The sequence below is a fragment of the Elephantulus edwardii genome, unplaced genomic scaffold, assembly GCF_000299155.1.
Source record: "Elephantulus edwardii isolate Elephantulus edwardi_28Jun2011 unplaced genomic scaffold, EleEdw1.0 scaffold00015, whole genome shotgun sequence".
Taxonomy (NCBI): domain Eukaryota; kingdom Metazoa; phylum Chordata; class Mammalia; order Macroscelidea; family Macroscelididae; genus Elephantulus; species Elephantulus edwardii.
Genome location: NW_006399765.1, coordinates 27,208,842 through 27,234,311, shown reverse-complemented (window position 1 = coordinate 27,234,311; position 25,470 = coordinate 27,208,842). Strand labels below are relative to the sequence as shown.

The window sequence follows — 25,470 nt, the reverse complement described above, 5'->3', positions numbered from 1 at the left end:
AACAACAACAATAACAATAGCAACAAACATATACAAATACGTAAGCACCCACCAACTAACAGCATTTAGAATAATAATTTCAAATTGCTCAAGAGAAATGCACTGGAGCTAACTTCACAGATGGAGAGATGTGTGGTCAGATACGTTGAACCCTTATTCATATGTCAGAGTCACTTTGAATGAAGTAATCATTTGAATCAGTACCATCGATGCGGTTTACAAGTGAGAAGGCAATCTCATTGGCCGTTGAGTCATTTTCCTCCAATTGTCTATGTTGGTGATATAATTAGTTACGTGTAAACTCATCCATTATTCATGGTCATCTAAGTTGATTCAGCAGAGAATGACCAATATTGTGACTTTGTGCATAGAAGTAATCGCAGTTACTGACAGGATTTTTTTTTTTCTCTGACAATTTTATTTTCAGTTATAGTTATTAGATGACTGTAAATCTTTTTTCTTTTTTTTTTCTTTTCAGCCACACTTGTCATTTTTGTTGGCAATCAGTATCTTTGGGGTTTAAAGAACTTAGTTTGCAATGAAGGCACACTGAAGACACCATGTGTAATAAACTGAGCTACTAACTGGAACTTGGGCAGTTCAAATCCATCTGCCTTCAGAGGAAGAAAGAGAGACAGTGCATGTCCTCATCCTCCTGTAGAGACGTATAGTCTAAGAAACCCCAGTGGAGCCAACTTAATGGCAGTGAGTTTGAGTTGGAATTTAATTTGTAATTAGAGAACTCGGGTGGTGCACAAGTTACGTGCTACTGCTAACCCAAAGATTAGCGGTTCAAACTCACTCAGATACTCTATGGCATAAAAGTTACAGCCCACAAAACTCTATGGAGATGTTCTATTCTTTCATGTGGGGTCATTATGAGTTATAATTGACCCTAAGCCACTTAACAATAACAGTTTGTGATTGGGATATATCAGCTTTCCTTTCTTTTCTTACTGCTTTAGTATTTATTAAGTTCTCATTAATGTTAAGTCCAGTATAAACTCCTTTCAGCGAGACAGGGATAGTTACCTAGTAAAGGAGTTTACAGGTGTTTTTTTTTATTCTGACCTTGTGTGGTTAACATGAAATGGATATAGTCACTGTCATTAAGAATGAATTAGCCTGAGAAATAGGCCAGGAATTGAAGTGAAAAGCTGTCTGCCTGTTCCGTTTTGTGAAATGAAGAAATGTGATTTTCCTCTACTCTCGGAATTCGATCCCAGTAGGGTGGAAATAAAGCTTTTGGAAATTCTGAGCCAAGAAGCGATTATGATGGCTCTCTCCTGCAAAGCCCCCTTCCTGTGAGAGTCAGAATAAAATTGTGAGTGTAGAAATGCCACAAAACCTCTGTGCATGTTGACGTGAAGGTAATTTTTAGAATTCAGATGGCTAAATTGGGGGTATTTGGAAGCTGAATTTGCAGAGTGAAAAGGGTCATCTTTATTTTCCTAGTGATCTGAGTCCGTGTGTATCGGTAAAGATGTCAGTAGACGTAAACTAGAGCTCATGTATTACACTCTTCTGTGGTCCTTAATCAGGGCCCAGAGACAGAATGTAGATGGTTCTTCTGAGGTGATGCCTCAGAGCTTCGATCAGACTCCGCAATCTAACTCTTCGTGCTCCGGGCAAGCAAAGATAAGCAAGGAATGGCCCATACCCTGACTTTGTGCATAAACACAAACTGAATTACTGATTCTTCCCCCAAATTTGAGAACATATTTGAAAACCACCTTCCTCTTTATTCTTTCCCGAACATTTAGAAGCCCTGTCTCATTCTTAGTATTTTATTGCATGTGAGTTGAGAGTTTACTAGCAAATTCAGTTTCCATTTAGCAGTTTCAAAGCACAGTATTCCATAATAATGGTGACATTTTTCACGTTGTCTGTCTTCATTCTCATCCTTTTTGCCCTGCTGAAACCCTAGAAGTTGTTCTACTCTGACCTTGGGGTTGCTGTGAATCGGAACTGATTCACAGTAATCACTCACTCTTTTTATAGTGATTTTAATGAAAGTTCACAGAAAGGATGGGTTTTCAGTCATTCACTAATATACATTTTTAAAAATCTGTTTTCTTTGAATGAAAGTTTACAAATCACATCAGTTTTTTCAATCTTCATAGACATTAATTACCACTGACTGTTGTCATGAACTAATTACAAATGTCTTGCCCTTATCTTATTATAATGCAAACTCTTATTGTATATTGCTAATTCTCTTTTTCAATTTCTTTTCTTTTAATGGAGATTTTATTGTAAGTTTATAAAGAACTTGGATTTCCATTCATTCATTGTTGCACATTTTCCTCCCTGCTGCCCTGTTCCCTAGTTCATTTTTTCTTTATAAAAAAATGTTATTGTTATACAGTTCCCCCCACAGACCAATTTACTATGCAGCTCTTATTCTGGATTCTTGGCACACCAGTAATACCTAATCATGTACTCCTTTATACAGCTCTCTCCCTTGTCCATTTCAATGCCATGTACACGGCATCGCTCACTCTTTCACGTCAAGTTGGAACACACACTCAAGAGCACCAGGACTCGCATCCGACTCAGTGGCAGCACGGTTGGTTGACGTATTCTAATCTCCTGTGACATGACTTTCCTGTTACAATTATGACCTGGTCACGGTACCATGAAAAATTCAGAGATTCCTGGATGTCTATAAATCTAAAAACTCTCAACAAAATATCAAAGCTGCTGACCAAACTGTGTGGCAGTTCAAACTCACCAGGCACACAGGGAAAAGAAGACTTCATAAAGACTTAAACCCTCGGGGCAGTTCTGCTCTGATCTACACGGTCACGAGGAGCCAGAAGAAACTACACAACAGTGGGCAGGAAGGATGTTTGTGTACCCACGTGCTTGGTCAAGCCAAACAGAGAGACAAAGGAATTAGAAAGCATTTCTTCCCCCAAATCTGGCCACTATTTGGCAATTCCTTGAAATCCACTGGACTTCCCCAAGGGAAAGGTCCTCAATAAATAGAAGTATCCCCTGTCCTGTTGAGGGCGCTCAAATTCACAAAATACTCTAGGGAGCAGTGTCTCCTGACTTGCTGTCTCTGTCATTTCTCTAAAGATCATGCGCACCCTCCCACACCCAGCGTCAACACTGAGCAGTATTATAATAACAACCTTGTTTTCCTAACTCACAACTTCCCAAAACAGCCAGCTCTTTGAGGATACGAGATACTGCAATGAAAGCAGCACGAACACTAGCCATCCAAGCTTCACAGTCACTGTAAATGTGGACGGTGGAAAGAGGCCAGCAACAAACACTCTCTGGGTTTCCACAGTTCAGACAGGCAATGTGCCCCACCTTATATGACTCTCATCTGTTAGGTGAATCTTATCTAGTCCCTGTTGCCATCAGAATCGATTCTGAAACCACAGCACCTGAAGGACAGAGAACTACCTAAAGCTGACTTTTTTTCTTATAATATTTATTATCTTTTAATCATTGTTGCTAATTTTCTTTCCTGACCCTGATCACTCCGCCATGCACCCCTTGTTCCAAAATGTTCTCCTACACATAATGCATAGTCATATATTCATTTCAGAAAGCCCTTCCCCTCATCTGTTCTAAGGTAGTATTCATTATCTAGCCACTCTTCCTCCATTCTCTCCCCAGCTGCTCTATTTCTGTCCTACTTTTTTTTTTTCATTAGCAGTATTATGCTGTATTTGTCCTTTTGTGGTTGTTTTTTTGTTGTTTTAATATTTAAATTTTTTTAATTTTTATTTTATTATTTTTTGTGCATGTACTGTCAAATCGGATCTGACTGGTACAGAAGGAGATTGCCCCTCCTTCTCCAGCAGAGCATGTGGTGGACTCGAACCTCGTACCTCTGGGCTTGCGGTGCAGCTTCTTGCCACTAGACCACCAGAGCTCCCTAGTATTTGTCCTTTTGTGACTGAGATACTTCACTTAGCATAAAATCCTCCCAGCTCCCTCATGTTGTGTAATGTTTTACGAGTTCATTGTTGTTCAGTGCTCCCTAGTATGACATTAGGTGACTGTAAATAGCTTTTCCAGCCATTCGTTTGTTGATGGGCACTTGGGTTGTTTCCAGCTCTTTGCTATTTGTGAATAACACAGGAATAGGCATGGGTGTGCATACATCTGTTTGAGTCATAGCTCTGCTTTCTTTAGGGTATATTCCCAGTAGTAGAATTGTAGGGTCAAACAGTATTTCTTTTTCTAACTTTTTGAGAAAGCACTAGACTGCCTTCCAAAGTGGTTGTACCATTTTACATCGCCACCAGCAGTGAATAAGAGTTCCAATCTCTCCACAACCTGGCCAGCATTTGTGGTTTGCTGTCCTGTTGAACTTTACTATTGTTGTTGAGGTTAAAACTGCATTCTTTATAGGAATAGGCTGTCTCATCTTTTATCCACAGGGTAGCTGGTGGATTTGAACAGCCAATCTTTCAGCAAGCAGCCAAGCATTTAATCAGTGCACCACCAAGACACCACCATCAGTCATCCTATCTTACAGAAGAAGCTCTGGTGGCGTAGTGGGTAAGGATTTGGTTGCCATCCCAAAGGCTACCAGTTCAAACCTGCTACCTGCTATAAGAGAGAAAGATGGACAATCTCCTCCTGTGAAATTTACAGCCTCTCTTAAACTCCCTAGATGGTCAGTATGAGTTGGTTCTGACTGTACAGCCATGAATTTGATTTTACAGAAGAAATAGAGGCTTATAAATGTTAAGTAACCCACCAGAAGTCACATAATCTGGTCACTAAATTGGAATTTTAAGTGCGTAATTTCAGAGCCTATGCAATTAGAACACTGCTCAGTAATGGACTCATTCATTCATTCATTCATTATTCCATCCAATAGAGCATCAAGGGCCACTCTTTGCTGGGCATGGTTACCGGTACAATACGACTCTGGTTAAGACAGATAACTCTCCAATACTATTTGAAGATGCAAACAATAAAGGAGGGGGGGGTGGTTAGTGAGAAGTTCATGGAAGAAAGTGGAAAGAGGTATCTGGGAAAGAGGGGAAAATGCAATTGGATGATCTGGAAGCCTCACTGAGAAGGTGACATTTGAGGACTGGTGATGGAGGTGGGCAGGGATGTTATAGGAGATAGCAAGCAGAGCCCTCCAAGCAGATGGAACTCCCAGCAACATGGAAGCGAATTCAGAGAAACCAGAGGTGGAGGAGGCCACGTAAGGCCTCACGGCTCATGGTGAAGGCGCCCTGTGATGCAAAGGTCTTAAGTGCTCAGCTGTTAATCACAAGCTTGGTAGTTAGAACACATGCAGTGGTTCAGCGGTATAAAGATCTGGTGATTTCTGTTCCCATGGAGACCATAGTCTAGAAAACCCTATAAAGAAGATATACTCTGTCATATGGGGTTGCTGTAAGTCAAAATCAACCCAATGGGATTGAATGGCAACAAAAGCAGCTAAAACTTCTCTGAAGTGCGTGTGGAGTCAGTGCTGAGGCTGGAACAGCCAGGTAACCTGATCAGTCTTACGTCTTCCAAGGATGCCGCTGCACTGAGAACGGATCGAAGGGAACACGGAGGTAGGCAAGAGGCAAACTGCAAGGCTATTTCAAGATTATAGTGGAGAGACAATGGAAGTTTGAACCAGATGGTAGCCGTGGATGGTATGCAAGATGATCAGACTCTAAATACCCAAACACAGGTCTCCTGAGAGATTAGTTATGGGGATGGGGAGAGAGAAGAGGGAGATGGGACCAAGGCTTGAAGGACTGTTTGTTGGTCAATTAAAATGGCAGTAGCTCTAGTGACTGAGACATAGAACCCACCTTGGGTGAAACAATCAAGAGTTTTAGCACATGAGTCTGAGATATGTCAGACATCCAAGCAGAGACATGAGCAGACGTTGAGACACAGCAGAGAGCAGCTCAGAGATGAGGGCCATAGATGTCAGCTTGGAGATGTTATTTAAAGGCAAGTAATTGGAGAATTGCATGCACATAAAAATAATAGGTGTGGGTCTCAATCCTAGGGCTTGTATCCTAGACAAGTCATGACAGTTATTGATTGGGGAATCCTCTCCTTTTGCAAGGAGAGGAATGAACAGCTTTATGATGCAGTCTAAGACCCATAATCCATCAGGTTCACGATGTGCCGCTCAGGCATCTGATTTACCACTCATCTAAGAATACATTTTTAGTGCCTTTTGTTGAATAGTGAGATAATTATAGACAGATGCTCCCTTCTCCCCAGACAGCCCCCCCAAATAGTCACATCATTGACATTCCTGAACAAATCCTCTACTCAAATACTTGAGACTTCCATGAAGTAATGGAGATTATGTTACGGAATGCTGATTTGAAGATACTGAAACTTCTTAGTTATATGAGCTGAATTTCATTATGCTTGTCTATGTTTATGGGAGTGGGGGAAGAAAAGTCATCCATACTTGGTTGTTTAAACACTTTAACTGTTTACAATTTCAGCTAAAGGTGACCACTTAGCCATGATCCATTTAAACGGAGATGGTCTTTGGATGCTCCTTTCCCTACTGAAGTAAAGCTCATACAATATTTAGAGCTACATAAACACTTATGCCTTTGGACATTTCTAAATAGATAAGAAATTATGCCTTGAGGAAAATGTAACCAAAATGTTCCTTAGAAGTGATTATGGCAAAACTCTGTTTCACACGCTCCAGACGTGTTCTCAAGAGCAGTCAGCTCCTGGAGAAGGCCATCAGGAATGGATAAGTACAGATTCGTGAAAAGAGGAAGACCCTGAAGGAGACAGCTTGGCACAGTGGCTGTGGTCATTGTCAGGATGGTGCAGGATGTGGCAGCTCCGTGGTACTCAGGCTCACCATGAATTGACAGCAACTCGTAGCCTAGCGGCAAGAAGCTGCACTGCAATTCTGAAGGCAAAGGGTTTGAGACCACCAGCTGCTCTGGGGAAGAAGGATGGGCAATCTCCTCCTGTGTGATTAACAGTCTCTGAAAAGCCCCTGGAGGACCAGCTCTGGCTGGGTTCCGACTCTATGGTACAACAACAACTAAAAGGTTGGAGGTTCTGTCCCCACTCACCCGGTGACTCTGCAGGGGAAAGATCCGTTTATCCATCGCTACAAAGATTATAGCCAAGAAAACCTCCGGAAACCTTCTACTGTCACATGATGTCATCATGAGTTAAAATTAGCGGGGCAACAACTAACAAAAACTTAGCCTCGAGTTCTTCTGTGAGTGCTCACCGGTGGCTTATCAGTAAGGAGATGCACTGCCAAGCCAAAGGTACCTGTTTCAAATCCCCCAGCTTCTCCAGCAATCTCCTCCCATTTTCCAGCTGAAAATCCTCTGGATTTCAGTCAGCTTTGGGTCAGTTCCAACTTGATAGAGCACAATAGCAGTTCGTCTTTGACTATAATAATGAACCTCCCTCGATGCTGTGTGTTTTCATTGCATTTTAAGCACTATTATTTAATGCCCTTTAAATAGTATTCATAGGCTCATGAATAGAACTAACGGTAGACAGATCAGAGCCATCGACTGCTCTTCTGTGAAAGATGTGCTCCACTTTCCTGTAACAAATGCCACGGCAATAGGTTAGGTTTGGGTTTAAATTAAACAATTTCGAAAAGTCATACTGAGAAAGGTCAAGGGTCATCAGGCTACTGAGTACCACAAATAGAATGTGTTCCCTTCTCTTTTCCCAAACTCGACGGGGCATACCATGGCATGACAGCTGCTTGCCATGAACTGCTGTTTTGCTATTTAATTATAAACTCTCCCCAACATGGTTCTAATCTACAGACACGTCAGGCTTCTCTTAATAAAGCCACTAAGTCACACTGTCACATTAGATCCTGAAGTGGCTTGGCAGTCACTAGGTCAGACGCTCACAAGAAGTTCAGCGTGCCTTTCCTAAGCGCCTCTGTGCCCACCCGCCTGGAGACTCCAGCCATCTCTCCAAGTATGCACGTTCCAGGCTGTCCCAGGCTCTATGCAGCCTGGATTAGCACTGCTGGTATTCCCTGCTTTAGACGGGGGTCCTTTAGCCACTCCCCTGATGCACCCTGGCCCACTCCTGGCAGACCCCATTGAAACTATTCTGTATCGTGTTCTGATGCCAAGATCATCCACCTTCTTTATAAGTTACATCATGAGGACATTTAAAAATACTAAGCGTGACAAAACCAGACTTAACAAAGAAGGCCAGATTTAGTAGACAGTGTTCTTGATCTTTTCTCTGCAGGCATAAATAGCATACTATCAGCAATGGGTATTCTGAAATCGGTGTGAATGTGAGCATAGACAGAAAGAATAAGTCCTGAGAAAGTATATAGCTTATTAGGATTTAAAACACTGTAAAATATAAAATGCATACACCTCTAAAATCCTTCTGCTTCAGGTATCTGCCTGTAAACATAACACAAACATTGGGTTCTATTGTGTCAGTCGTGAAAATACAGATCAAATTCATCTCAGTTACCATAAACTAGGAAGTTATGGTAACCAGTCTCTCAAATCAATTGCCATGTGTCACAATTTGGCATAAACTCTGGTCCTTATGAATAATTCACATTCAGGCATTAATAATACATTCCTCTTCCTAGTGGAATGTTCTCTAACACAGAACGGATGTCTGGATGTCTCTTTCTTACCAATTTCCTCAACTGAGATGGTGGTGTTAATGTCTCCTAATTTTTTCCCGTCTCTTTCAAATCTTAGCACTTGACTGACCCATATGGTTATCAAAAAGCTTAATGTTCTTTTTATGTCTGTCCAGAGTGGCACTCAGGTAAGCATGCTGACAATAGCTGCTGGGACCAATAAAGGTATTTGCACTGCAGAGAAGAAAACTGAGGTAAGTTACTCTGGGCTGAGACTGGTTCACTGAATTCCATTTCTCTCACATATTCACAACATCATGGTCATAAGTGCTAAAACGTGGTGACCAGCAGGGGAAAAGACCAAAACAAAGCAGGCATGAGTTTCAGCATAATTACAGATGTTCCTCATTCCCTACCCTACCCAGAGTTCCCTCTCTAACTCAATTTGCTGCTATGAATTTCCCTTTGCATTTTGAATAAAGTTATCAGGGCACCAAAAAAAGTCCAGAGGCCAAATAAAAGAAGAATGCTGAATGACACAGTTGCAGAGAAATGCACCCACTCTCCCAGACTGCCCTCCGACGTCATGCCGACGACGTTATCCCTGATAGTATCATTATTTCCAGCATCACCTAAGTCAACTTTCCTTCTCTCTGTTCCTTCAACTCCCCTGCTCCCAAAACGTTCATTCAACATAAAATGTCATCAACAATATTTGACACAGTTAAAGAGAAATGAGATAGCCTAAAATCATTTTTTTTTCAATAAAGGAAAGCAATTCCAGCATCTTTTCCCCAAGTCACTCAAGTTCAGCGGGGAAGGTGATGGATCCTCTCCTGAAGCCCACCAACGAAGGGGGTGAGGGGTCCGAAAGGGCAGAAGAGAGTTTAAGGAAGGCGTCACCCCAAAGCCAACAGCCTCACTCCCAGATCCATTCATTCTTTTCTCTCAGTGCGTATTTATGGAGAGCTCGCTCCGCGCAAGCACCACGCTCCACCCTCCACCAGCTCCCAGCGGATTTCGGTGTGGATCCGGCAACCGCAAGCCACCACCCAGCATCAAGACAAGGAAAAGTGAGATTGGGGCGAGCGCGGCCGACAGGACCCCGGCGAGAGCCTGGCGCGCTGCCTTTGCCAATACCTGGGCCCAGGCGGGCCACTGTCCAAGACCTGTCGCTTGGCAGAAACCTGCCCCAGGGTCCCGGGGTCGTTGACCTTGGTGACACTAGGTGTATTCGCCCTCTTTCACTGGCACCCTCCTCCGGAAAAGTTAAGTTGGCAGCGAGCAGGGAGAGGGGCATGGGGCCCGGGCTCTGGGTGCGCACTCCCATGGCTACGGGCAAATATTTATTTCGGGTGAGATGGGCGTCAGTGGCTACTGGAGGCGAGCACGCGGCCACCATCAGAAAGGCAAGTCATCGACGAGATAAAGATAGATCCCTGGCACGGGCAGCCGCTGGCCGCACTGGCAGCCCCGGGAGAGGCGGCTCGGAAAGCCACCACCGCGCAGACCACCGCGCGCCACCGGGTCGCCGCCACTGCCCAGCGAAGCGGGCGACAGACAGAGAAAGACAATCAGCCGGCGATCAGGGAAGGAAGGATCGATACTCACCCCGAGGCGCCTGCTCCGGATCCTCACGTAGCCCTGCTTCACTATGTCATTAAAATTGGAAGCCATCCCGGACCGCCGGTGACCCTGTTTCCCGCGCGCACACAGCCTATTTCCGAAGTGGCTCTGGGGAGGGTGAGGGGCGAGACCAAGGGGAGAAGGCGTACGGGTGGGGGGAGAAAGTTGGGGCGCAGCTGCTCAGGCGGCGGCGGCTTTGCTTGGCTTTAAGAGGCGCGCATCACTTTCTCTGTCCCCCAAAGCCTGGAAGTGGGCGCGGGCTAGGAGCCACTTTGGGGGCGCGCGGCGCGGGGAGGCGAGACTGGGGCGCCGGCGTCAGCTGACTCGCCAGCCAGCCTGCCAGGAGGAGGAGCGGAGGCTGCTGAGGGATCCAGCCCGGCCTCTTGCAGCGCCCAGGAGAAGGAGGAGGAAGAGGGAGGAGGAGAAAGGGGGCGCGGCCAAGGAGGAGTCCCGCTGGTCCCCAAGCCCCGTGTGCCCACCCAAGAGCAGACACCCCGGGTGCGCTCTACTCCGGCGCTCCCTCCCACCTGTCCCCGCCTCCCCTTGGATCCTGAGTGTGTCCCTGCCAGCCCCCGCACCCAGTGACAGGCTGACAGACAGTGCTCCTTCCCTGCTCACTCCAGTGGCTTATTTTAGAAGAGGAAATTACACTTCCTCCAGGCACCTCCTTCCCTGCTTCAGGCCCCAGTCCTCACACTGGGAGCTAAGATTGTGTGAGTGTCTGAAAAGATGGCTTTACCGTGCTTTACCTTGACCTTGGCCTATGAGGGGAGGGATGTTGTCTTGACCTAAGCCAAGAGATTCTTCAGGCTGTCTGACCATTCACCACATTTTCCTGGGTCAGTTTTCCCCCCCTCGGATGTATATAGTCCCAAGGCTAGAAGTTAGCTTAGGAATTTGTGCCCCACTCCCACCCCAAGCCTAGCTCAGAATTAGGGCTCATTCACCCTCAACCCCCAAGCCATTCTCTCTGCTCTCCAGTTGATTCAGACTCATGGGAACCCGCCATTGTTCTTTGAGATTGTAAATATTAACCAGAAGAGACAGTTCTTGTTCTCCCACAGACTGGCTCCAACTTTGCAGCCAGCCGCTGTGCCAATGCTTTTTAAAAGAGACCGCCTAGGGGCCAGGTGCTTTTCTAAGACCTTCTTCTTGTTGTTGTTGTTGTTTACCTTGAAGTCAGAGGCTGGCCTAGTAGTAAGAAACTGTGCTTGCAAGCCACAAGGCACATGACTCAAAACAAGTTCTACAGCAGCTCTGTGGAAGAAAGATGGACAATCTCCTCTGGTGTGATTACCTGCCTCTGAAAACCCACCAGAGGGTCAGCTATGGGTCTGTTCTGACTCTAAGGTACACAACAACAAAGACAGCAAAGCCAGAGAGCTCCGGGTTTTTCACTAGCAAAGACCAAGCAAAGGTAGAAGGCCTTTGGTCAGAGCTCCTGAGAACAGATTCCTTCATCTGGAGGATTGTTTGGCCAGAAGACATCCAAAAGCCTTTCAATGCTGAGAGTATGAGAATCTATCTTCCTTTCTCCCTGAGACGCTTTTAGTCAGCTTGGCTTGATGGTGCCATTCAAAGAGGGTCTCCCAAGAATGAGTCATTGTAGAACTGAGACTAAATTTGTACCATCAAAAGGCCATGACAGGAAGTCCTTGTGTGATTAATGAGTTCTGTTTCTACATCTGCCCTTAAGTCAAATTTGGACGTAAACTGAAACAGGTATGGTTCCTATCTAACATCCGTCAGCCAATTGTTTGTCTTAGTATACAACATGCAGTCTATTTCTCTATGCGGAAACTGGGTGGTGTAGCACATTATTACAATGTTGGGCTGTGAACCTAAAGGTTGGTGGTTTAAATCCACCAGCTGCTCCATAGGAGAAAGAAAAGGTAGTCTGCGCTCAATAAAGATTAAGTCTCAGAGACACCATGGAGATTCATCATGAACGTGAACCAACTTAATGGTAAGGGGTTATTAAGGCAGTGAAGCGGGAATGCTCCTTGGAGTCAAGGATTCTTTTTTTAAAAATTTATTTATTTATTTTATTTTTATTATTTGTGTGTGTGTGTGCACCATCAAATCAGATTTGACTGGTACAGGAGGAGATGGTTCCTCCTTCTGTAAAGCATCTGGTGGATTTGAACTGCACACCTCTGGGATTGCAGTACAGCTTCTTGCCACTAGGCCACCAGAGCTCACCAGAGTCAAGGATTCTAAAGCTTCATCTGACATACTTTGGGCATGTTGCAAGGAGGGACTGGTCCTTGGAGAGGGACATCATGTTTGGGAGGGTGGAGAGGCGGCGAAGGAGAGGAAAACCCTCAATGAGATGGATCAATTGTGTGATTGGGGTGGTGGGAATGAGTGTGACAGAGATGGCAAGGTTGGCACAGGATAGAACAGCATTTAGGGCTCTTGTACATAGGGTCAATATGAGTCTCAAGCGACTTGATGGCACATCATAACAACAACAACCTCTTTCTATGCAAAAATAGAGAAAGAAACACCTCTGAATACACTAAAACATTTTTAATATACTAATGTGATGGCACATAACAACAACAACAATGTTATTGTGTTGGATGCTGTCAAGTCAAGTATGACTCATAGTGACCCTATGAACAGCGGATCTGAACCCTGATCTATCCTGCGCCATCCTCACACTTCCTGACACACAGGAGTCCATTGCAGAGTCACTGTGTCAATCCACCTGGTGGACAGTCGTCTTCTCCTTCACCAACCCTACATCCTTCCCGACATCATGCCCCTCTCCAAGAAATAGCCCCTTCTAGAAACATGCCCAAAGTATGTGAAGCGAAGACTCATCATTCTTGCCTCCAGAGAGAACTCTGGCTGCACCCACTTCAAGACATATCTGTTTGTTCTTTTGGCTGTCCATAGGATGTTCAGTGCTCTTGTCTAATACCACAGCTCAAAAGCATCAATTCTTCTTCTGTCATCCTTATTCATTGTCTAGCTCTCAAATGGATAGCATGTGATCAGAAAGACTATAGCCTGAATCAGACACACACCTTAGTCCTCAAACTGACCTCATTACTCCTCAATAATTTGGAGAGGTCTTTAACTGCAGTTTTCCCAGTGCAATGCATCTCCTTATTGCCTGACTGCTGGTACCAATGGTGTTAATTGTGGGTCCAAGCAAGATGATGCTGTTGACAGTTTCAATCTCCTCTCTATCTTTCATGACACTGTTTATCAGTCCAGTGGTAAGAATCTTTGTTTTCTTGACATTGAGATGTAGTCTACACCAAAGGTAGCATTACTTGATCTTTTGCAACAAGTGCTTCAAGTCCTCCTCACTTTCAGCAAGTAACATTGTGTCTTCTGCTGCACTCCTCTTCATAGAGTTTAGCGTCTCAAATAATTTGCTCAGCATACAGATTAAATCGGTATGGAAAGAGAATACAACCCTAACACACTCCCTTCTTAATTTTAAACCGTGTAATGTTCCCCTGCTCTGTTTGCACAACAGCCTCCTGGTCCAAGTATAGGTAATTAAGTGCTCTGGAATTCCCATTTTTTCAATGTAAGCCACAACTTGTTATGATCCACAGTCAAATGCCTTTGCATAGTCCATAAAACATAATAAATGGACATTCTTCTGGTATTCTTTACTTTCAGCCAGGATCCATCTGACATCAGCAATGATATCTCTTGGTACCACAACCTCTTCTAAATTCTGCTTGAACTTCAGGCAGTTCCCTGTCTATATACTGTTCTAGCTGTTTTTGATCAATCTTCAGCAGTATTTTACTTGCATGTAATATTAATGATAGTCTTTGATAGCTTCCACCTTCATTTGGATCACCTTTCTTGGGAATGAGAAGAAATATGGACCTTTTCCAATCCATTATCTAGACAACTTTCCTCCAAATTTCCTGACGCAGACTGGTGAGTGCATCCAAGGCTGCCTCTGTTAACTGAAACAAGTCAATAACTGGTATCACATAGATGCCTGGGGCCTTATGGTTTTTCCAAAGCCTTCAATGAAGCTTCTACTTCCTCCTTCACTATACCATTGGCTCCTGTTTACATGGCACTTCCTGCCATTTTTCAGAGTCAGTCAGTTCTTTCTGGTACAGGATTCTGTGAATTCCCTATGTCATCTTTTGATGCTTTCTGGGTCATTCAACATACTAATACAGTAATAATAATAATAATCATATCACAAAATTGTACCTGCTATCATGTTTTTGTTGTGTGCTATTGAGTTGGAAATGATTCATAGCGGGTCCTCCAGCAGGTTTTCAGAGGCAGTAAAATGCACTGGAAGAGACTGCCCATCTTACGGACCATGTACGTATTTCAAATTGCTAATAAAATGTGCTCTGTGGGTGTTGTTCCCAACTAGCGCCTGTATGTAAATTAGACTTTTGTAATCTGGGCACTGCCTATATTCAGGTAGGAAGAACTCTTCCTGTTGAATAACTTTCCAGCTCAGTCCTTGCATTGACATTTTACAGAAAATAATGTGTTAACGTTTAAATATCTGACTAAGAAAAGGTAAAAAATAATTTGGAGAACTCTTCCTGAAAATGATAACTTTAAATAAAAAAATATTGTCCCTGGTTACCATGAAATTAAGGCCTTCATGGAAAGTATTCATCCAGTATTTTGTTTCTAGACACAATTCCCAATATTATAGAAACAAAAAAAATGACGACATTAGGGCATAAGGAGCTGGAAGTGCATGGCTCAAGGAAACAGAAATAATTACTGGCAAATATTAAAGCTGAGAAATTTATCTCTTGATAGTTATGTTGAATATAATCAACATCCATAAAAATTAAAAAAGAAATTAACAAACTAGATCCATAATAGGACATAAACTAGATAGGAGGCATTAAATGATTTGAGGGGATTTCTTTAATTGCAAGGTTGAATTCAGTGAATGGTTTCCTTTGCCTCTTGTTGAAATCAAATTAATATGCACAGAAAATGTGCAGTCCATGTTATACCTCACATAAGCTCTCCATTCACACTTCTCCAATTCTGCAATACTCTCCTGTGTCAAAGGAGAGAGGAACAGTTCAGAGATGTAGTGTGTTAACTGTACTGAGAGAATTGCCCAGTGCACAACTTACTGAGCTGCACACAGTATTTCAATCACACACACTTTGGTCTCACTGGAGATAAATCTGACACAAAATCACCATTCTGAACTCTATTTTTAGCTCAAATTTCTGTCCTTAGAACTTACTTGCAGTATACAGCTCAAGGAGCAAACCTTTCTCCTTTCAATGAACAATTACTATTTTCACTTTGGGTGGACTTCTCCCCTGGCCCCAACACAGATGTGCAATTCTCCATCCAAAAGCGTGTTCTAGAAGTTTCACACATCTCTTTCACATGCATCTCATTGACTAATATTTTATCACATGCTCACACATAACTCCAAGGAAGAATAGGGAATGTTGTGCCTGTTTAAGGAAACTCCATGCGGCCTAGTGGTAAGAAACTACGCTGCAATCCCAAGACATGCAGTTTGAATCCTCCAGCTATTCCACAGGAGAAGACTGGGCCATCTCCTCCCATGCAGTTCACTGCCTCTGAAAGCCCTCTGGCATCAGGTATCATGGCACACACCAACAACATCATACCACAGACTCTTAACACCAATTAAAGTCAGCTGCCAAAGGAAAGCTTTGGATCAACGTATTGTATTGTCTCCTCTGGAAGAATGCTTGAAATCTGCATCTGTGAAGAGGAACTAAAATTCAAACCACTGCCTTCAGTTTGGAACCACTTCCTTCCCGATGCTCTAAGGGGTGAGGGGTGGGGGCGTAAATGACATGACAGGAAATCAGGAAATTGACCATCATTCTTTCTAGGAACTGCTGGTGGATTTGAACAGCCAAAGAGTCACTGCTTCTGGGTTCTCAGTGCCCCTCCTGATGGACTGTGCCAATGCTATAGCCTAGACAATTGTACGGACTGGTTCTGGTCTGTCGATAGGTTTCAGTGCAAGTCCGAATACGTTCCACAGCACCTGCCTCACAGCAGCACCTAGAGCTTCCACCTGGGCAACTCCTGTCACGGGAGGAATGGTACGCCGTTGAAATTGGCTCGTTTAGCCCTTTCAGTCTCACCAGTACTATCCCTCTCCTGTTTCGCTCCATAATATAAACATTACCTTATTGACCTAACCCAGCTCCAGCTGAGGTATTCTGTCCCTTGAAGCTAAAGTCACCGGATACCAGGATTTCCTAGCCTTGAGAACTTCAGTTACAAGCAGATGCAGGTAAGGGTCCCGGAGCACTTGGTCCCAGAATCTTCGGTGGCATTTTCCCCCTAAACTCGAGATGAACATGTGGGTCTACTGGGTGGTTAAGTGCCCCTGAGCTGATTCTGATTCTCACAGCAGCCCTCATTCTAAAGCAGATTTGCCCCGTCGGGTTTCCAAGGCTGAGGAATCTTTTCGGCACCAGACTGCCACCTCTCTCTCCTGCTGACAGGCTGGCTGGTTCAAGTGACTCATCCTTCCTTAAGCAGCCAAGTAGTTTCTTCTCTCATTTGTGCCACTAAGACTACTGGAGCTGCTAGCAATGGTCTAGTAGCAAGACCACCACCTGACAAGGCTAGCCAATCAACACACACAGTGCCTGAACACAGGGATTGGACAGGGCTGGACATGTGACCGAGAAGAGCCACACAAGTCATGTCCAGGCAAATAGGTTAAAACGATTTAAAAAGCGCTCTGCTTGTAACCACAGAGCAGGATGTTCCTGCAGTTGATGGCAGCACGTTTACCTCTGACAAAAACTGGCAGAGAACAGTCATGACAGGAGAACACGAAACTCGAGGCAGAACTTCTTGTTGTTGTTATATGCCATCGAGTCGCTTGTGATTCATAGCTACCCTATGTACAATAGCCCTAAACTCCGCTCTGCCCTGTGCACCATCTCTAATACACCCATCCCAATTGCCCCAGTCACTGAATCAATCCACCTCATAGAGGGCCTTCCCCTCCTGCACTCTCCCTCCACCCTCCCAAGCATGATGTCCTTCTCTAAGGACCGGTCTCTCCTTACAACATGTCCAAAGTATGTTAGACGGAGCCTCAGAATCCTTGCCTCCAAGGAGCCACCCGGTTTAACCTTTTCCAGGATGAATCTGTTTGTATTCCTAGCAGTCCATGGTACTCTCAATACTCTTCTCCAGCACCACAGCTCAAAGGCATCGCATCAATTGTTCTTCTATCCTCCTTAGTCATAGAGATACAATTATACCCATGGCTGGGACTGCTTCTTGAACATTCCAGTTACACAAACCATATACTGGTTTTCTTTTGTTTATTTGAGTCGATTTAATTTGTATGTTGTCAATAGACACATCATGACAGAGAAAGGATTGATGTTTTCAATTATTTCATCTTGTTTGGGTCACCAACCAACACCCTTGTACTAGCACTCAGGGAATCAGGAAACATATTATTACATTGAGCAAGTCAGCTGTCACGGATTGTTCCAAAGTACTTGAGAGCAACGATGTCATCTTGAATACTAAGGTATACCTGATTCAGGTCATGGTCTGAGAGCTAGACAATGAGTAAGAATGACAGAAGAATTGATGTCTTTGAACTGCACTGTTGGAAAAGAATATCAAATATCCCATTGACAGCCAAAAGAACAAACAATGTCTTGGGGAAAGTGCAGCCAGAGTGCTCCTTGGAGGCAAAGATGGCAAAGTTTTGACTCTCAAACTCTGGGCATGTTGCTAAGAGAGACTATTCCTTGGAAAGGGACATCATGCAAAAGGAAGGAGGTCCCCCAACCTCCTAGGTGGATAGACCGTGGCTGGAGTCATGAACACAAGTGTATCACAACTGATGATGATGGTCAAGGTTCAGATCTGTTGGCCACAGGGTTGCTATGAGTCACAGGCAACTAGATGGTACCTACCAACAGCAACAACTTGTATGATGGAGTAACTACAGTGTTGCAAAAAGTTAAGGTTCTTAGGGCTCACTGAAACACTGGTGGTACATGGAGTTTACTTGGAACTACCATACGAGACAAGTCGAGTGATTTCTTTCTTTTAAAAAAAAAATAATATAATTTTTAAATTCATTTTAATGAAAGTTTACAGAGACTTAGGGTTTCCAGTCATTCATTGTTGCACTTTTCTCCCTGCCCACCTCCCCCCCCCAATTCACTCTTCTCCTTGAAAAGTAAAAGAAAAACTCTTTCATTGTTCTACAATCCCTCCCCCAAGTCCACTCCACTGTGCAGCCTTCATTCTGGACGCCTGTCATGACAATAATACCCAATCATAGATCCCTTTTAACAGTTCTCTCCCTCATCTGTTTCAATGCAGTATACATCATCATTCATCCCCTCCTTCTCAGTCTTCCCTCAACCCTGATTTATTTCTGCACAACCAATCATTGAAAATCCTTTGGAGCACAGGTCTAGTGCGCCGTAGATGGAGGCCCCATGATCAGAACCAACTTCACAAGCAGCTGGTGGCACTGTGGAGTGGGGAGGAGAACTCTCCCAGGGCTGCCATCAAGGGCGAGGCAGCAGGGACTGGACTTCTGGTCAAGTCATCACTGCCTCCCAGCTCTTGGGAGCATTCACTGTACACTCACACATCCCGATACCTGAGGATGCCCTTAAATCTTGCACCAAATGCACTTCACTTACTCCCTGGCTCCTGCCCCAAAGCTATGATTCTTAAAAAATTATTATTTAAATGAAAATGAAATGAATGTGTCCAGGTCCAAAATGGGGTAAATACACAAGTAGTGGTGCTTTTCTCTGTGATGACCTTGTTGATAGGAAGCTAACACTTCATGCACTGAAATTGAACCTTGTAACCACAGAATTGCAGAATGGAGTGCAGACCAAGGGTTCGTTCTCCCAGTACACACATTCCCAGCCGAAAGCTGCGCCAGCAGAAACAAGTAAACCTCTCCTGCCTTTCCCTCTACATTCCATTCATCCTGTCCTTATTATTACCATCATCTGGATGCCTGTGCCATAAACCTTCTTCATGTGAAGAAACCCAGCAGTTTCTGTACTTTTCCAGGCAGGTGACAGAGTCCCAAGCATCACCACAGGAGGCGGTATTTTCATGAAGCTCCGCAAAGTAGAAAGGCAGAGGCTGAAATGGCACTTGTCCAGCGCCCTTACCAAAAATAACTTGAGCTTTGGCCTCACTGCCGGCTGCTGTCTGTGGAAGTGTCACAGAACCGTGCGCAGCCTCTGCCCGGGTGAGGTGAAAGTACACCGATGCAGACATATCAGTTCTCACTGCGAGGAAAGGCTGTGTGGTGGCTGGGCCACCCCTCCACCAGCCCTCACAGATGAAAGAGAGTCCCATGGAAATCACGCAGGGTGGGACAGGGGCACGTATGTTTTATTTAGTCACTTTTGCCTGCCTACTCTCCTTCCTGTATTTGACAAATACCTCTCAAACCCTTGCTATGAGTAAAGACTGCAGCATATGCTTTCACACACACCTACAAACACAATAAACAAGGTGTGTGTAATCACTTCATATGCAAGAAAAGGCTGGACAGTGAATATGGAATAGGGGAGAAGAATTAATGATGCCTTTGGATTGTGGAGTTGGTGAAGAATAGTGAATATACCATGGGTTAGGGGGGTGGCGATAGTGCCTTCTGAGTTGCTCTGTTAATTTAAAGGTCAGTGGTTCAAACCCTCCAGGTGGTCCCTAGAAGAAAGAGATGTTATCTCCTTCTGTACATATTTACACCCTGGGAAACCCAATGGAGGATCTTCTACAAGTCAGAATCGATATGAACTCGGAGGCTTGGTCCTTATAAGATATAAAGCCAGCAGTTCCTTTAAAAACAGGACGGCAAGACTTTGTCCTGCGTATCTGGTTAAGTTTTCCAAAGGGGCCCATTCCTGGAAAAAGGACCACGCTTGTTAACTTGGACGATAAACAGACACAGTAGCTTCAACGAAAGGCTGAACGCAGCCGAGATGGCAAGGAGGGTGTGGGACCAGCATGGTGGTGTGTTGCACACAGGGTCGGTTTGAGCTGCAGTTGCCTTGACAGTACCTAACAACAGCTACCTTCCCGGTTGTTATTGCTGGCACCTTAAAGTCAATTCCAGCTCCTACGCACTGTATGTAACAGAGTATCGCGGGTCCACAGTGTGTTCTTGACTGTGAATATATTCTAGGAGAAGATTGCTAGCTCTTCCTCCCACAGAGTCACCGGGTGGATTTGAATCATCAACCTTTAGCTTAGCAACTCAGCACTTAGTCACTGTGTCCTTGGGGCTCCTGTATCCCCAGCAGAAGCAAGAAAGAAGAGCAAACAAGTAAAGAAATCACTAAAATCTCTGGTGGCCTAGTAGTAAGTATCTCTGCGCTGAAATCCTGAAGGCACACAGGTTTAAATCCACCAGCTACTCCACAGGAGAAGGATGGACAATCTCCTGTGTGATGACTGTCTCTGAAAACAGCTACTAGTCATTTCAGACTGGATGGCACACAGAAACAACAACAACAATATAACCACAGGTGTAACGCCTTCTTTTCCTCCCTATGGGGAAGAGAACAGTCACAAAATCCTTACCACTTCAGCCTAGGAATGGCTCTTCTTTTAACTCCTTTGACTAGGAACTTCAGTGGTCCATGGAGTTTCAAACCCACCGGGCGCTTGGAGGGAGAAATACGAAGCAGTCTGCATCTGTCAAGACTGACAACCTTACAACTCCAAAGCGGCACTTCGACTCTGCCCCATAGGGTCCAATCTCTTTGGCTGCAGTGGCTTATTTAGACCAGCGGTCTAAATAATCAACCTACAACACAGATTTGAACCCTCTGCGGCAATTCTGCACAGAAGGCATAGCACCTTGTTTTAGGATGTCTTCTAAATTTTTCAGTAATAGGGCTTTGAGGTTTCTGCTAAGATTGAGTCAAAAGGAAGAAATGCCTTAACGTTTGATGACACAGCGATACTCCAAGCCATCAGATTGGACGTAGACGATGTCACCTCTTCATTCATTCATTCAGCGAATATCCCCTGAGGTTCAGTGGTTAAAGTGTTGGGCTGCTCACCAAACCCACTGGTGTCCCTGAGGCAGAGAAGAGTGAGCAATTGGCTCCTGTGAAGACTATCGTCTTGGCAATTGTCTGCCCTGTTCGTTTTTGATGAATCAGAAGTGAGTCAGCAGCACTCAACACCACCCATGTTCTAGGCACTGAGAGTTCTCTGGAGTGAATACAAGAGACCCTTGTGGGGTTGTCAGTACACAGAAAGTAAGTGACATGCATAAAATACTCACATAAATATGTGTAAAACAGTTGCTTCACGCTGGAACGAGGAGGTGGGACCTGGCCTCGCTGATGGGAAGGGATGGAGAAATTAGAAAGCTGAAGTTGGAAGAAGGAGGCATAGGTATCAGGGTGAGGAGAGAGAGAGCTTGCTAGTGGCGAGTACAGCATGTGCAAATGCCCTGTGGCAGGAATGTCTCTGGGACATTGAAGACAGAAAGAAGAAATCCCAGAAAATGATTGTCATGGAGTCAATTCTGCCATCTAGCATAGACTATCCCCATAGGATCTCCAAAGCTGTAATCTTTGCAGAAGTGGGCTGCCTCACCGGTCACTGCAGTAGCTGTCGCTGGTAGATTGGAACCACTGACCTTCTGCTTAATAGCTGAATATAGTTCTACAAATGATCCGCTGAAGGTAAGGGAGACTGGAAACGAGGATTCCTGTCATGAGAAAGGGCTTTTTTACACGTTGACATCCAGGCTGAAACTAAAACGCATTGCCGTCAAGTTGAAGTGCCTCTGACTGACCTTATACAGGAGGGATTGCTCATCGTTCTCCCACAAAGCTGCTGGAGAGGAGATTTGAATCCACCAGACGTGGAGTTAGCAGCAAAACAGTCTACACCACCTACAGTGTAAACCATGGATAAAGTCTTCCTTTCTGTACTCTAAAAAAGGCTGACTATGCTGCCCTTGGGCCTGGCTTAAATTGTTTCTGGTCAAACATTCATCTAAGTGGTATCACACTGGTCTGTGCATTGCTGTACAGAGGTAACTTGTGGTTGCTATGATGCTAAACACTGTGACACTGATGTGCCAAATGTGATAATAGTGACCCATGGTGAATAGTGTTTGGTGGAGCTTCCCAATTAAAACAAGCTTAGAAGTAGGAGTGGCATCCACTTCTGAAATAGCTTGCCTCCGGAAACTCTATGAACTTGGAGAAACGACCAAAGCTATCAAAGTGTTCAGATCTTTCATTCATAGGGTCGTTAGGAGTCCTGTACAACTCAGTGGTACTTAACAACAATGTAACATATCTACACAAATTATCAGTGATGGTTGTCATTTGTTGGTAAAAATAGTGTGTGGATAGTCTCTTTGGGGCTTCTTTTTTTTTAACAAAAGTTTCAAATGCAATTAAAAAGATAAGTAGAACCATTTCGTTGTGCAGAGAAGGACCTCACATTCTCCGCTTCTAACAAAGGACACAGAATAAACAGATGCCTCCCATGAAACTGATGGGTGTGCAGTAGTTCAGTCATCACTATGTTTTTCCCCCACATATTTTCTGAATTTCTTTTCTGCTGAGAAGAGCCCTCCTCTCTGTAGGTGGCTGCAAAGCCAACCCGAGAAAAATCTAGCCCAACGGATGCATTCAAAAGACCAGAGAGAAATAGCCAGATAACAAGAGCATCTGGCGTTTATATGGCGCCTTTTCAAGCTCAAGGATGCATCCAGTGGTTGTTGAGAGAAGATTAGAAGGCAATAGTGTGGAGATCCCCTCGGGCTGTTCCCCAGGCCCACTGGGTGACTTTGGGTGAATCATTCCTTTCTCCCTGCCTCCTAGGTTGATCTGGAAAACAGAGATAAATGGGTCCAGCCTGATGGTCCAGGCTTTTGAGGTCCCTGGATGAAACGTGCCAGGAGGACAAAATCTTCTGTTCAAAGTGCTTTGCCAGCATTAATTAATCCTGACAGCACCCCCAGCCCTGTAACGGTATCCTCATTTCACAGCTGAGGGACCTGAAGCAGAAAGTCTAAATGCCTTGTTCAACGACGCAGACGAGATCAGCTTCAAAATGAGGATTTGGAACCAGCAGCCTTTGCCTCCAAAGAACAATCATTTTAGCGTCATTTTATAAAGTACAATTCAATTGTACCAAAATGTTTTTATCCTGGAAAGATAGTTTCTGTGTCAATGAATTATAAAGCAAGGTGGGCTGGGAGGGGTGTATTTACAGTGTAATAAATAGGATAAACCTACTTGTAATTTGAGGGATTCATTTCACATATCAATTTCTAACCAGTTGATACTTGAATCACATGGTGTGGACTTTAAGTGGGCTTCCTGATAACCCATGATGTTCAAAGTCAACAGTATGTGGATTTCTGGCTTGCTTCCACCCTCTCTGTGCTGTTCAAAGGTCAGTGCACACATCAATCCCACTTTTATCTCATTGGTTAGATGTAGGGTCACGACTCCAGCAAATAGTTGGGGAAATAAGATGTCATTTCATTTATGGCAGCCTTAAAGCAGAGTAAGGTTGGGGATTTATCACAGAGCAAGGAGACGTGACAGCACTAGCATCTGGTAACCACTTAGGAGGCTGTCGAGGTACAATTAGTTGTCGTTTCTGTTGTTGTTAGAAGCCAGCACGTCAATTACGACTCATAAACAACAAAGCGGAAGCTTGTCCTATCCTGTGCCGTCCTCATCATCTCTGGTACACCTGAGCCCAGTGTTACAGCTGCTGTATCAATCTGTTTATCTTGTTGGAGGTCTTCCTCTTTCTTTGACCCTCTTCCTTTCCCAGCATGATGTCATTTCCCAAGGACTGGCCCCATTCTGACAACATGCCCAAAATATGTGAGATAAAGTTTCACCATTCTTGCCTTTAAGGAGCACCCTCATTTCCCTTCCTTCAAGACAAACCTGTTAGTTCTTGTAGCGCTCTATGAGAGACCCAACCCTCCTCCCCACCACCACAACTCCAAGGCATCGATTCTGTCACCCTTATTCATTGTCAAACTTTCAGTTGTATTCGAAGTTATTGAAAAGATCACGTCTCTGATAAAATGTCCTTTGTTGTCATGGATAGTTGCTGTCCAGTCGAGTTTGGACTCACCACAATATCAATTGACAGCATAGAGCTGCTCCGTAGAGCTTTCGAAGGAGCCTACAGGTACAAGGGCTAAGTGCTCGGCCCGGAACGGAAAGGTCAGTGATTGGAATCCACCCAGCAGCTCTCCACCCAGTGGGCAGAGAGACATACTGATTTGCTGCCTATGAAGACTGTTGTTATTGTTAGGTGCCATTGAAGTCCTAGACGACTCATAGCAACCCTATGAACGAAAGTCTTCGACACTTGTGTGTATGACTTTTCATACTTTCTCCGGGTTCATTGGGTTTCTGGAGGCAAGCTATTTATGGAAGTGGATGCCACTCCTGCTTCCATAAAGAAGCCATAAAGAATCTCTAAAGATTACAGCCTAGAAAACTCTATAGGGGAGGTTGTCTTCTGTCACATAGGGTCACTCTGCGTCAGCATCAACCCTGTTGTTGTTGTTGTTATGTGCCATTGAGTCGCTTGCGACTCATAGCGACCTGACCCTACGTACAACAGCCCTAAACTCTGCTCTGTCCTGTGCACTGTCTCTGACACTCCCATCCCGATTATCCCAGTCACTGAATCAATCCACCTCATAGAGTGTCTTCCCCTCCTGCGCTGTCCCTCCACCCTCCCAAGCAGAGTATTGAGAATACCATGGACTGCTAGGAAAACAAACAGATTTGTCCTGGAAAGGGTTAAATCGGGTGGCTTCTTGGAGGTATCAACCCTACTGCACTCAAAAGCAGTCATCATTACAAAGGCAGTTCATTTGCCTAATTGTCGATAATCTTATCCCCAGTGGTCCATCCAAAAGGCCTAACATGGAGATTTCCATTCTTTGCAACACCTTCTCCTGCTAGTTGTTGTTGTTGTTGATCGCCTTCAAGTCAAGCACAACCCATAGAGACCCTATGAACTAAAGGCCTGAAGCCCCTCTACAACTATCAACATTTATCAAAGGTCATAGAGTTTCTGGAGGCACGTCTTGCTATATCAGCTAGTGCAATTTTGTTTGAAAATAACATAAAGTCTAGACACCAGAATCTCAGCTCAGAGACATTTATGAGTGTGTTCCATCAAATTTAAGATGTCGTCAATATTAAGCGACTTCACCAGTTAATGCTTTAGTAAGAAAACACACGGTGCCAACTTAACTT

At 44.4% G+C, this 25,470-nt stretch overlaps 1 protein-coding gene across 1 annotated transcript in view; it reads right to left on the bottom strand.

The window, feature by feature from the left end:
- Nucleotides 1-10,481, bottom strand: part of DOK5 (docking protein 5) — a 171,360-nt gene extending 160,879 nt beyond the window's left edge. Inside the window, exon 1 of the mRNA XM_006881650.1 lies at nt 10,184-10,481. Coding sequence (XP_006881712.1) covers nt 10,184-10,249 — 66 coding nt within the window. The 5' untranslated portion in view covers nt 10,250-10,481. The remainder of the gene's footprint in view (nt 1-10,183) is intronic.
- Nucleotides 10,482-25,470: the final 14,989 nt, after the last annotated feature.